General features: G+C 40.5%; 1 protein-coding gene and 1 non-coding gene across 3 annotated transcripts in view; both read right to left on the bottom strand.

Moving 5' to 3' along the window:
* The window catches only part of LOC146368110 (receptor-type tyrosine-protein phosphatase N2-like), a 217,722-nt gene that overhangs the window by 164,308 nt on the left and 40,387 nt on the right, over positions 1–13,027 (bottom strand). Inside the window, exons 4-9 of one of the 2 annotated variants that reach the window (XM_084911857.1) lie at positions 12,151–12,265; positions 11,332–11,473; positions 8,623–8,995; positions 6,748–7,068; positions 6,161–6,201; positions 1,890–2,263 (exon numbers count right to left, since the gene is read on the bottom strand). In XM_084911857.1, coding sequence (XP_084767983.1) covers positions 1,890–2,263; positions 6,161–6,201; positions 6,748–7,068; positions 8,623–8,995; positions 11,332–11,473; positions 12,151–12,265 — 1,366 coding nt within the window. Of the gene's footprint in view, positions 1–1,889; positions 2,264–6,160; positions 6,202–6,747; positions 7,069–8,622; positions 9,014–11,331; positions 11,474–12,150; positions 12,266–13,027 lie in introns of both variants that reach the window. The other variant, XM_084911856.1, reaches the window with a different exon arrangement.
* trnas-gcu (transfer RNA serine (anticodon GCU)) lies at positions 2,624–2,715 on the bottom strand. The gene is given in 2 exon segments: positions 2,624–2,659; positions 2,679–2,715. It is a non-coding gene; the product is annotated as a tRNA-Ser (tRNA).

A 13,027-nucleotide genomic window follows, 5' to 3' on the forward strand; every position in this document is an offset into this window, starting at 1 on the left:
GGCTCTATAGGGTAGAGAAGAATCATTCAACCTTGCTGAATGGGGCTTTTGAAGACCATGGTGATTAGAAATTAGGTTTCCTATTTATACCGTAATGATCTGTATGCTACAGTTGAGTAACGTAAAGTAAGTACAAAGAAAAAGCTTGGACTAAAACTGACATCATATTGTGCTTAAATAAAAACTCCTTCATTCAGCATATGAAAGTCTTGAGTCGGACCTCCACACCAACATCCCAGAGATGTTTTTCCTCTATAACATAACATTTAAGGCTCTTCTGTTGTATAGCTCAGAGTGTCGAGTAACAAGGACAAAAAGAAAGAGACTTGCCAAAGACCCTGAGCCAGAATTACACCCGCTTCAGCTGAAAGGCGAGCATGAAAGAGTTTCAAAACCAGACACAGGAAAGAGGATTTCTAAAGAACTTCAACCTCAGACTTGAGGAACAGAGGAATCAATATGGAAACGACCCTGTCCTTTGTGTGAGTAAGAAAGAAGGAAAAAGATGCCCAGTGTGCTCTTGTTGTATTCTGGGTAAAATTTGCAGGGACAAAGAACGAGGGTTTGCAATTTCTCACGTGTAAAGCACATTTCTTTCTTCACCTACTGTGAAAAAAGCTGGTTGATCGCTACTGTGGATTACCCAAAACAAAGGTGAAAGAAAGTTTCTGTATAGGCTCTAGACTCGAGATATGCATTTTGAAAATTGAGATAAAAAATTTTACTTTCTACATTTTCCAACCTCTTCAACATCCAGGTGGGTCATTGGTGACCTACATAAAGGCAGAGTTAAGTTGGATTTCAGCCACATGACTAAAAAACATTGATTCATAAGTTAGAACATGTTGCATTTCAAACTGAACAAGCATCTGGCTTTCTGTTATTAGACTTTTATTTTGACATGCTATGAAATTTCCATGAAAAAGCTTCAGTGAAGCTGAACCTTCAGTTCAGTGAGGTTTGCTAGCATTTGTTTATGCACAGCACTTCAGGAACCTTGAGACCTGGACTTGCTGTACAAAACCCTAATTCTTCTTTTTCTGTTGTAGATTTTCTAATGTGCTCAGGATCATCATCCTACTGCAAGGCCCAGTTTGGGCCAAGCTTTAACTGTTGGACAGATAGCCTCACATTTGACTCTAGAATACACTGACATACACAGTTCATTGTTCACTCAATGACTGCAAGGTGCCCAGGTCCTGTGGCTGCAAAACAAGCCCAAATCACCTCCACCACTGTGCTTGACACTTGATATGAAGTATTTGTACTGCATTGGTTTCCTTGAACCAAAGAACATTGTTCCAGAAGTCTTGTGGTTTGTGAACCTAAACCATGTTGCCATGTTCTTTTTAAGGTAAAGAGTTTTCCCAGGGGACCCTTCCAAACCACAGGTACTTCTTCAGTCTTTTTCTAATTTTACTGTCAAGAACTTTAACATTGAATATTCTAACAGAGGTCTATTGAGTCTGAGATGGAACTTTTTCTAAGCATTGCACAATCTGACTTTGGGGTGAATCTGCTCGAACAGCATCTCCTGTGGCACTGTGTAAACACACGCCTGAATGCTACAGAGGCTTTAATAGAAGTAGTCGTCACACTTTCTGATGATCAATTAATCAGCTCCATTTCATTACAGCACCTGGCTGCAACTTACCCTTTTAATTTATATTATTTTCTAATTTCTGGAAGCAGTAAAAGTGTACTTATTTCACCTGAAAATAAATGATAAATGCAAAATAAATTGTAATTTTGATTGATTTTTTAATCTTCAAATACTGTCCATCCATCCACCTACCCATTAATTTTCATCCACTTATTTTCAAATATGTCTCCTTCAAAATTCAATTGCAGTTTGCCTTTTACATGTTCATCATTAAATCTGTACTCACTCTGTGTCGGTGATGACATAGCCAAAGACATCATCATCTTTCTTCATCTTGCTGGCTTTGACGTCCAACTGTAGCTCAGGAACGTGCATCGTCTTCTTGTGAGGTTCATCGTACACGAGAGAAGCAGGAGGGGGTGCCACCTCCTTGATCCAGCCTGCCACCTCCAACAGCTCCTCTACAGACTGGGTGGTATCCTTCTTTTGCACCGCCACCCCTACTTCGCTAGTCCGACTCTGGACGTTTTCCAGCCCCACCTGCTGCCCTCTGGGTGTTTGACTGGCATCGTCATAATGGTTTTTAGCTGGGGGAGGTCCGGTGAAGGAACTTTTGTCAAGGTAGGCGAGAAGCTTGGTGAAGAGGCTGCCACGCCCCGTCTGAAATAAGAGCCAATGAAATATCGCGGGTAAATAGACTGGTTCTTATATGATGCTTTTCTACTCTAACTGCGCACTCAAAGCGCTTTACACAACTTGCCTCACTCACCCATTCACTTTCTTTTTTCCTGTGTAAGTCCTTCTATCTAACATTCTTACGTACTCATAGGTTAATCAGAGAGCAACTTGGGGTTAGCATCTTGCCCAAGGATATTTGGCCCGCAGACTGGAGCAGACAGATCAAACCACCAACCCTTACAATTAGTAGGTGATCTGCTCTACCACCTGACCTACACACAGACACCCCAAAACTAGGTTTCCGTGTAGCAGGAACAAGTTTCTCCCCCCACTGTAGTAAAGTGACTCTGGTGAGACTTGAACCCACAATCTTTGAATTTCATCTGACACAAACCAATAGCAATCCAATGTGCTATCCATTGCACCACAGAGCCTGACAGCAGGTGATCCAACTCTTACACAGAACTTCATTTATTTCAGACGTCTAATTAAAAAAAATACAAACCTGACTAATGAGCTCAATTTTAAGCTTAAGACACTTAAGACATAGTGTTTCTAAAAGAACATGAGGCAACGTCTGTAGCAACCGTATCATAACGGAAAGAATCCGTGTGGTGCTTTTTCTAGTTAAGTTGCACTGCTCCCAACCAGTGCAATGATTTGCAAATCCCATAAACTTGTGTTTTATTCACAGTGGAACACAGAAAATAAATCCAATCAAATGTGTAAACTGAGAAAGTTAACAATTTTAAGAAAAAACATCTGATCGTTTTAAATTTGATGGCAGCAGCATGTCTCAAAAAAGTAAGAACAGTGCCATGTTTACCAATGTGCAGCATCCATTCTTCTTTTAAAAACAGTCCATAAACATCTAGGAAATGAGGAGACCAGCTGTAGGACTTCTGGGAGAGGTATATTATCCAATTCTTGTGTGATATAATATTCTAGCTGCTCAGCAGTCCAGGGTACTCTTTTTCATATTTTCATTTCATTTCATTACAATTGCTTTCAGTTGCTGAAAGATCTGGACTTAGTGGCAGGCTAGCTTCTAAAACTGTACGAAGCCATGGTGTGATAATAATAGATGAAGAATGTGATTTATCACAGTCTTGCTGAAATATGCAAGACCTTCCCTGAAATATGTGTCATCTGGATGGGAGCATTTGTTGCTCTAAAACCCGTGTATACCTTTTAGCATTGAAGGTGCCTTTCCAGATGTGCAAGCTGCTAATTCCAATGGCTCGAATGCACCCCCAAACCATCAGAGATCCGGGCATGGATCCATCCTACCTTGTGCCAATGGTTCAGGCTGGTACTGGTGGTTTAATGCCGTTGGAGTTATTTTCTTGGCACATTTTTGATTATTTAGTATCCACTGAGCATTGTTTAGCCTACCTGATGGTTGCTTCCAGCAAGATAAGGTGCCATGTGACTAATCTCAAACATGAAAATCAGTTCACTGTACTCAGAACTCAGGCCTCTACAGTCACCAGATCACAACCTAATAGTGTACCTTTGGGATGTGGTGGAATGAGAAATTTGTCTGTAGCCAACAAATTTTCAGCAACTGTGTGCTGTTAGGCATACTTAATGAAGTGGCTGTTAAGTGTCTAATGAAACAATATTGAATCAAGTTCTTTTTCTTTTAAACTGAACTTGTGGGAGTTTTCCTGTTGCTGACATTAGCGTGTTGGCGATCTGCAGCTACAGGCATGAGGAAATAATTGCCTTGAATCAAAGAACAGCCACCCTGTCAGACTTATGCTGAATAGGGTTTTAATATGCTATTATTCTTCTTGTCCTAGCTTCAGGGTAATTGCTCGTCTTGTCAAGAACTACATCTCACTGCAGCAGCAATGCCATGTGAGCTAAAAACATAGTTTGTTCTGTCTCTGAGCACTTTGAAATACAATCTTTGCAACTTCAAATTGTTTTTTGGGACCAGCAAGATGCATCAGCCTGGAGGGAATTTTCAACGAGCAGAAACAAAATAAGAAATGAGTAGAAGAAATAAGCACAGAGAAGACGTTGCTTCTACTCCGGCGTTGATTTCAGCAAATCTTATCATAAATATATTTTTCGCTACAAAACACAAATAAAAAGTAGTTGAAAATGAGAATCAAATGACATATTACATTTTATTTGTAAAGTCAGATGTATGGACAAATGAATAACAGTCCCACAGTCACGAAATCCCTTTCACTAAGCTGAATGGGTTTTTATCAAACACTGCAGCAATAGATAACTATTGCTCTAAAGGTAGTGCAGCATTTAGTTATGTGTCAGCATGTTATCTGACATAAAGCTGTGTGATAAACATCAGTCTTCAGGATTGGAAAGTTGTGTATTTGTTTGTGTTTATGGACACATAATGACATAATGTCAATGTGGAATTTTTGCATTCCGTAAAAATGAAAAATATGCGTGGGGCTGCATGGCGTCAACGCGTTAGCACGGTTAGCTCGTTAATGCGTTAATCTAGTTAAAATGGCATTAACGTAATTTTAACGAGATTAACGCTGACAGCACTAATATATCTACATACATACATCAGTACGTATGAGACAGATGGAATAAAGGCATTCGTGTTCAGAAACACAAATCAGTAGAGAGGTTCTGACTATTTTACAAACTGCCGTGATGACCTGTTGTCATGGCTGTAGTCACATGTCTGGACAACACAAACATTTTAAATGCATGAAAAAAAAATTAGCTTGTTTTAGGGTTTTCACATTTTTAAGAGATTGAAATTTCCGCTTTTAAATCAGCCACAATCCATTTAATGTCAAACTAAAGCATTTCTGCATGCACAAGTCTTCTTGTTTAAAATGCAGCACTAAAGTAACTGGTTAGTAGTGTGTAACCATCATAGTCTGTTGGTTATTCATAACCTGCGAGCGTTCTGATGTCCTTCGTGACAGGACTTTCTTGATTTGGTTGGTTCTCACGTCTGTCTGGAGGTGAAGAAAAAAACTCTCTGTTTCATCAGAGATTGTAATCAGGTATGCATTGACTTTAAGATGTTCCTCTGTCATTAAAATCAAGGTTCTGTCAAAGTGCAAATGAAATTGGCTTTAAAGATCCTTTGTTGCCTCTATCAGGAGGAATTTTAAACAGAACAAATGCACATACTGACTGATGCCTTGCTGAGAGCTTATAATCGCCCCTCTATCTGGTCATAATTATTTTTTATTATGTAGCTTAGTAGTTTAGTAGAGTCCAAGACAAATTTCCTCTTGGAAACAATTAAGTATCTATTGGTGATCTATCCGCTGAAATTTTAAAACTTTATAGCAGAATCACATTTGGTTTTTTAGACACACATCTCTCTACTATACATGCTAGTATTTCAACCACTGCTTTGAATAAAAGAAATCCGTGAAATACACTAATGAGTTTACTTTTTTTTTTTTACCCAGGTTTCAATTTACAGTATAAAGGACTGAATCAGTACAGCGTCGTTGTTACGAGTTCACCTTGTTTAGCCTTAATTAATTCCAACTCACTCATTTATCCACTGCTCTCCCGATTCCTTAAAAAATGCACATGTTCATATCAGTCCAATTTATTGTGGAAGATTTTCTTCATTATTTGAATAAATAAAAAAAGAATATTATTAGTGCATACTAGCAGTATAACAAATAAAACTTTGGGACTAAACCCTGATCGATTTTGTTTTTGTTGTCGGCAGTTCATTCTCTCGCATGAATACTGAGTTCTAGATAAATTCTTTGGGCAGTGATTTCACCCTTGCAAAATTTATTTTGAAAACTGCGGGGTTCATCTCATTCCCTTGTTTAATAAATTACATAACTGCTTACAATGTCAGCCTTTGCTTTGACATTTAAGTCTTCCCTTTCTGCTACTCTGATTGCTTACCTTGTCCTGCACATTTTGCTCCTCTGTCTCCGTGTGACGCTCTGTTGGGAGAAAGAGAATAATCATATTGATACATTTGTGTTTCCATTCAAAGCGGGAGCAGAAAGACAGAAAAAGAGGTGGTTTATGTAAAAATTCATTCAGAGCTAAAAGACGCCAAATTTCAAGGCCATTTCCTTAAATCAAATTCACCATTCTCTAATATTTTACTGATCTGAATCTGATGCTGAAAAAACATTAGAAAACGTACATAAATAACATATCCACTGCTGTCTGACCACAGTTTTTAATCATTTAGTTATGTGTTGAGCACTTTTAGTGATTGTGTAAACATGGAAAGCCTGAGTGGCCTCAGTGGACAATAAACCATTAACACTGGCTGGGTTTATGTTCTGCATTGAGCACAGGATGCTTATTTATTTTCACATTGATTTTTATGTTGCACTCTTGTGGCAACTTGAGAGCTCCGTTTTTTTTTTTTTTGTTTAATCCAGCCTACATAATTATGCATGTATTATAGACTTACTTTCCATCGCTTACTCAATACTTTAATTACGTAAAAACAAAATGAATCACTATAAAATTACCTTGAAGTGCTGCCAGTGCGACAGGAGTGCTCTCCTGAGGTTTCAGGGTAGGAGCATTCTCCAGCAACTCATCCCTAGGAACCTCCCCCGCCTCTTCCTCTTCTTCTACTTCTTCTTCTCCATCACTCAGCTCTCCTTCCAGGTCTCTCGGTCCTGGTCCCCTCATTCGGCTCAGGCCTCTGTTTAGTCCCTTGTCCTGATCAACTACCTGTAGAGCCTCAGCTATCAGGCTCGACAGCTGGTCCAAATCCTGCGGTGTCAGCGTATCCATGTCCACATGCTGCCTGTCAACATTCTTCAAAACGTTCTCGATGAACCTCTCTGGAGGAGAGATGGAAGTAAAATAACAATGAAAGACAAAGAAATTATTATCATTAAAGCAGACCAAATATTCTAACTGCACGCTCCATGTTTGCATTCTTGGACTTGTATGATTCATAGTTCAAAATAATATTTATTGATCTTGTGCTGGGTTTTGGTTAAGTCACTCAGTTTACCCTCTGTCAGAAACAAGCTGTTTTAACTGCCTTTCTACTAGCCAGCTTCCTTCTGATTGGCTGCCCCTCGTGACCAGAAGGTTTGAACAGCAGGTGGGTGGGAGAGCTGTGTGCCTGACATGACATCCTCAGTGTATAGATTGCTGGGATTGCATGGTGGCTGCATTATTTGAAATTCTGGACATGTTTATTATGATCATGTATTTATAAGAGAAAACAAGAAAAAGCAGAATCAGTCCCCATTAAAACCAGTTATGTAGTTTAGATTAGAGGCAATAGTCTCACTTCTCATGTCTGCTGTCTCTCTTCTAAGTTCAGCATTAAATATTTTTAGGTATCTTACTGTGACGATGTGAAAGCTGTGATTTGTAGCAATGAAGCTAAAGCTGTTTGTGGAGCTCCTTTCAGGTTTACAGCGAGTTTCAGCTTGGTGTATAGCTGTCCACTTATTTACTATTTACTTGGCATCACATAGCAGCCACAGCAGACAGTTGTTTTCATCAGAAAAGCCCTGTGTACCAGCACCAAACAGCAGGCAGACATTTAGCTAGCTAGTGAGCACACAGTGGAGAATTTAGGAGACAGATATTTCCCTCAGGACTCAAAAAAGACGAAGAGTTATATTCATTAGGTGGACACTGGACTAAATTTAATGCTGTTCTGTTTGCTGGATGCTTATATGAGTTCATGTTCGCTAACAAGTTTGCTAAGTTAAAGTATGAGGGCCTGTCAGTGTGTGCAGGTTTTAATGCACAGATAAAAATGAAAGTTGAACATCTACAACTATCATAAGAACTGGGCGCACTACACGTGATTACGTTTACCTTTGAGTTAACTTTGAAAGCCTTATAGCAATTATTTAATGATCCTTGCTGTGAGCTAGTTTCCAAAGTCATGCAAATAATGCTCATCTTTATGGAAAAAGAGTACAATGTGGTTTTCACCACAAGCCCTGTGTGTTCAGTGTAGTCACAGAAAGAAAGAAATAATAAGAACTTCCTTATAATGAAGACCCAGCCAGCGTCTGACAGCAGGCTAAGGCAGAAATATGCTATCTGATTCTAAGTGTAATCACGCTGTGCTACAATTTCCTTATTTCTATTCATATTTGCTTTACTTTGAATGATTCTCTTAACTTCCTGCCACCACTTCTGGTATTCTGCATGGTTCAGCCCACTCAAAGAAAGCCATAACTCACAGGTTCTCCTTGTTGCTTGTAATAAAATTATGTAATATCTGGCAACACTGACACACAACATGTGTGTGTTTACATGTTGTAAGAGATACGATTGAAAGTGAAAGACGTCCTGCCTGGAATTTTGCATCTCAAACACGCTGCAGACTCTATGATGAAATCCATCATGGGTAAAATACATACCATCAACAGACGTCAGTGGGTCCTTGGGTAAGGCCCCCTGAGGCCTTCCCATGTTCACAAGTCTGGATTTCGAGGTCTCCTTTTTGAGCCCAGAATTCTCTATTCTGTTGCTGTAGAACGTCCTCAGGCGCTCGGATGGGCTCGCTCCCCCACTGTGAAGGGACGCATGCCCGGAGAGATACTGCCTCAGGGCGCCCAGGAGAAGGTCACCCTCAGCCTGCGTGGCGAGGAGCTGGTTGGCTGGTGGTCTCTGCTTTTGCACGGGTTGGAACGATGAAAGAGACGAGAAGCTGGAGGGAGGTGATTTCTGAGCTGAAATCTGGGGCTTGGAGCGATAAAGGTCTGCAGGGATGCCAGACTGGAAACGGTCATTCTGGAAAACACAAGCATACTGTACAAAGACACTGATGCTGAAGACACTTCCACCAGCTTTCCAACAGCAGAGCTTTTGCTCTATTTTCTGAGAAACAGCCACACTGTGGCTGAAGGAGAAGTGCGTGCCCCTAATACGGTCATTTCAAAACACGACTCTGGATGTGAGCATAAAAGTCCCACCCACCTGCTGTTTGTGAGGGGCAGCCAATCAGGAGAAAGCTGCCTAAAAGGGAAGTAGAACTAAAGGAAAACTACCTCAAATGTTTTGTTTGACACAATGGATGAACTGAGAGGCTATGAAATGTGAATCATCCAAACTCCATTAAGTATAGAGAGCTTAAGTAAGAGCCTGAAAATTCCCGACCATATGTTGTAATGTCTCAGAGCAAATAATTAGACCTCGAAATAAACAGACTGCAAGGGACAAAGTATAACTGCAAAGTAAAGCATAAAGTAAATTATAATTACTTTGCATTGCTTGAGCATTCCTGCTGCCTAAAAATTTAAGATGCCAACCATCTCACTCACCAGCCCCTTCATTCCCAGTCATCCCTCTGTCCGATGTCTAATGATGACAAAAAACTGCCTGTGACAGAAAAAAAAATCTGACCAAAAAATATGAGTCATGCAGAATTACTATTTATGCAGACACGTTTAAGGCTGAGACAACGTCCTAAAATAACGGGACCAACTGTATGTGACAAGAATGCAAACCATCCTGACGCCAAAGTACAAAACACAAGCACCCTGCCTTTTTTCTTTCAACACACTTTGGCTTTTCTTTCTTTATAACACCACCAATCCAGTAACCTTCGTGTTAGTGTAGCCAATTTACTTCTAGGCAAAATGTATGCAAAATTAAATAGATGTGCATTTGCTGAAAACATCTAAATGTAACGTTTCTTGTTTTTGTTCTTCCACTAGATTTAGAGAGAGTATCTGGATGCATGAAGAAGCACTTTGCTTTATTATTAAAGGCTTCATTTGAACAAAAATGATTATTGAGATGAACAAGCCCATTTTTGGGGAAAAAAAGTTATTAATCCATTTATGCAATCATATTAACAGATCCATCAGCTACAACAAAAGCAAATTGTCACTGCCGGCTCCATTAACGCCCACCTAAGAGCACAGAAATGGCACAAGCCTGAGTAACGGCAAAATTATCATAACAATACAGACATAAACCGTTCCTCACAGTTGTCATACTTCTTTATGATTTGTGTGTGCGAGGCCCCCTCTGGTATTTGTTGCTGGCAGTATCTTTATTCATTTACATCCCTCAGTTGGTGATGTTTATGCCACTCGTACCCGAAGGGCCCCTTCAACCCTCCAGCTCCTTTTGGCTGCCACCAAACAGGTGAACCTGGATAGAAAAGGCCACGAGCCTGCGAGCGATGCCTGCAGGCTCCACGCAGTCGTACTCGCTTGGTCCTCAGTACAATTCCCCAGCAGGAAAGAGGCCTCTGCAGGCACAGCAGAGGGACGCAGTCGCGCCTTGAGTTATTAATTAGAGCGGTGAACTCCTGAACTCTCGGCTGGTATTATTTCCCTCATAACAGTCAAGCTGGGAGAAGTCATCAGTTAGGACAGAGAAGCAAGAAAGGAGCGACAGCGAAGGATGACAGCGGACCGCCTGCTGTGAAGGTGTGCGCGTCTGTGTCCTTTCAGCGCGTTGTGCGAGCGTGCACTGTATGTGTGCACGCTTTCTTTTCAAACTGAGCCAGGTGGCCTCGAATGGAGGTCGAGGCTAAATGCAGTCATTGGGATAAAAACAAATTCCTCACATATTCTTCGTTTTTCAAATGTGAGAACAGGACCAGCGGGAGCTGAGGTTTATGTGGCACTTCAGCGATATTCTGTCATTTGCGCTTCATTACTTTTGGGCTTTTTTGAATCCTTTCAATTAGCACACTGATAATTGATGTATAGAGGTGAATTAACAGCTCCATATTTTCACGCTTGGACTCTACAAGAGGAACTTTGCATGATTCACATTATACTGGGCCTTGGTGCAACTCAGATCATTCACTGTCAAACAGACCCCAACTTAAACCGACCTTTTCTTTCTGATTAGCTATTTCTCAAACAAAAGTACAGCAGGTCGGTGGTGCTTTTAAGTTTAGTTTGAAGATCTTTGCCTTTCATTGTTTGTAACTTTGCCCATGTTTAATTAAAGCTCCCACCTTTGAAGAAGATAACATGTAACAGAAAATAATAAAAAGCATAATAGTTTCTGTTTACTTGCTTGAGGCAAAGAAATTCCAACAAATGGCAAGGAAATCATGAACCGGAACAACCAAGTCCCAGAAGCCAAACAGAGTAAATGTTTACCTTGCTTGGTGCGCTCAAGCTGGAAGTAGATGTCTTGGGAAGGAGGCCAAGGCGCTGCAGGTACATCTGGAGATTTCTGCTGAGTTCTACCTCTACCGGTTTCACCCTTTGGTCCACTGGGTCCATTGCTTGAGCTACTGGCCTGTGGGAGTAGGGAAAAAGATGAACAAAATGCAGAAATTAGTCACTTCAGAGTAGCACAGTCAGATAACTTCATTGCAAAGACGTGCAAATGAATTGTTTTTCCTCCAAATGAAATTATTAACATGATGCCATTCTAAAATTGTCATATATCATATATTAGTATTAGAAAAAAGGCAAAAAAAAAGGTCACAATTAAAGTAAAATAAAAAGTAAGAAATTAAAATACTGGCAGCAGCCAGTGCTACCCTTCAGCCTCCTACAGCAGTAGCTACACCTGTGGTATAAATTTTAAAATCCTAGGTGACATAAAACTTCACCTCACTGATATTTGAACTCGTTGAAGATTTTTAGTAGATACACCAATGGTATCCATTTGAAAATCCTAAGTGTTATCTTTCTCGAGTTATTGTTTTCACAAGATTTTCAGACAACTTGACCTTGAGGTCAAGGTCACCGGGATTCTGACTTGTCCAAAATGTTTAGTAGACGCACCTATGCTATCAAGCCCTATGCCGTCTCATTTTTGAGGTATCGTGTCCACGCTGCCGGCCTGCCAAGTGGGGTGATGACAAAACTAAATGAAAATTATTAGGAGCAAGATAAAACAGAAGTGCAAATCTACAAATCTACATGTCCTTTGGTCACAAAACTATTTGAGCTAAATAAACATCTGACCTGCTCTCAGTGGTGTAGAACGGCCCAGTCTGCTGTGGTCTGTAGGGAATCCTTCTCAGTTTGGATAACTCCTTGGACAGAACCTGCTGGGTGGTATCATCTTCCCAGGTCAAACCTACAGAAAGAAACAAGGGGACCCTTTAGAACTAGAAAGACAGGAATACATACGTTAACAGGACACAAGCAGGAAGTCCAGTATTGCCCAGGTGCATATCTACTGTGCACCTGTAAGCCTCGAATGAAAAGAAATTCTGAATTAAAACTGCACCGAAGTACAGAAAAAGTGGGTTGTATGCATGAGCAAAGTCTAGCCGACACGTGGTGAGTACGGGATAGAAAGACGGAGAAGAAATTGCTAAGCATGCAGTAATTTCCCTAAACTCATTAGGTCACTCATTAGCAGAGGAGACGAGGAAACAGCGGGTCGTCCTTGGAGACTCCGGCGAGAGACTGTTTCAGTGACTAAGCAGAAACCGTCTCTCCTCTCACTCTCCTGCTGCACTTCAGTTGTACAACATGATGATCTACTTGGGAATTTCTTTTACACATCTTTACTTAAACAAACGATTAAATATTTACACCACTGCCATGATGAAAAAGTGAGGTCAGGGGTTAAACCCAGAATGTGTACATCCTACAGTAAGATCAATGTCCACGTAAAAACAGTAAATAAAGAACAGTGAACCAAATAAGCCAATAAATACTACTAGTAAGATGTTTGTTACGTGCCAAGAGATGTGGCTTTGCTTTTGTGTTCTTTTTATCTTTCAGGTGTCAAGCCTCCACCTATTAGCCAGTTCAAAGTTGATTGGCATGTGTCTATTGGCTGGTCTGGGCACAGTTGGCCAATCACTCTCTGGGGATCACTACAAATGAG

This window comes from Perissodus microlepis, chromosome 18 (assembly GCF_051167445.1).
Source record: "Perissodus microlepis isolate ML-2025 ecotype Zambia chromosome 18, ASM5116744v1, whole genome shotgun sequence".
NCBI lineage: Eukaryota > Metazoa > Chordata > Actinopteri > Cichliformes > Cichlidae > Perissodus > Perissodus microlepis.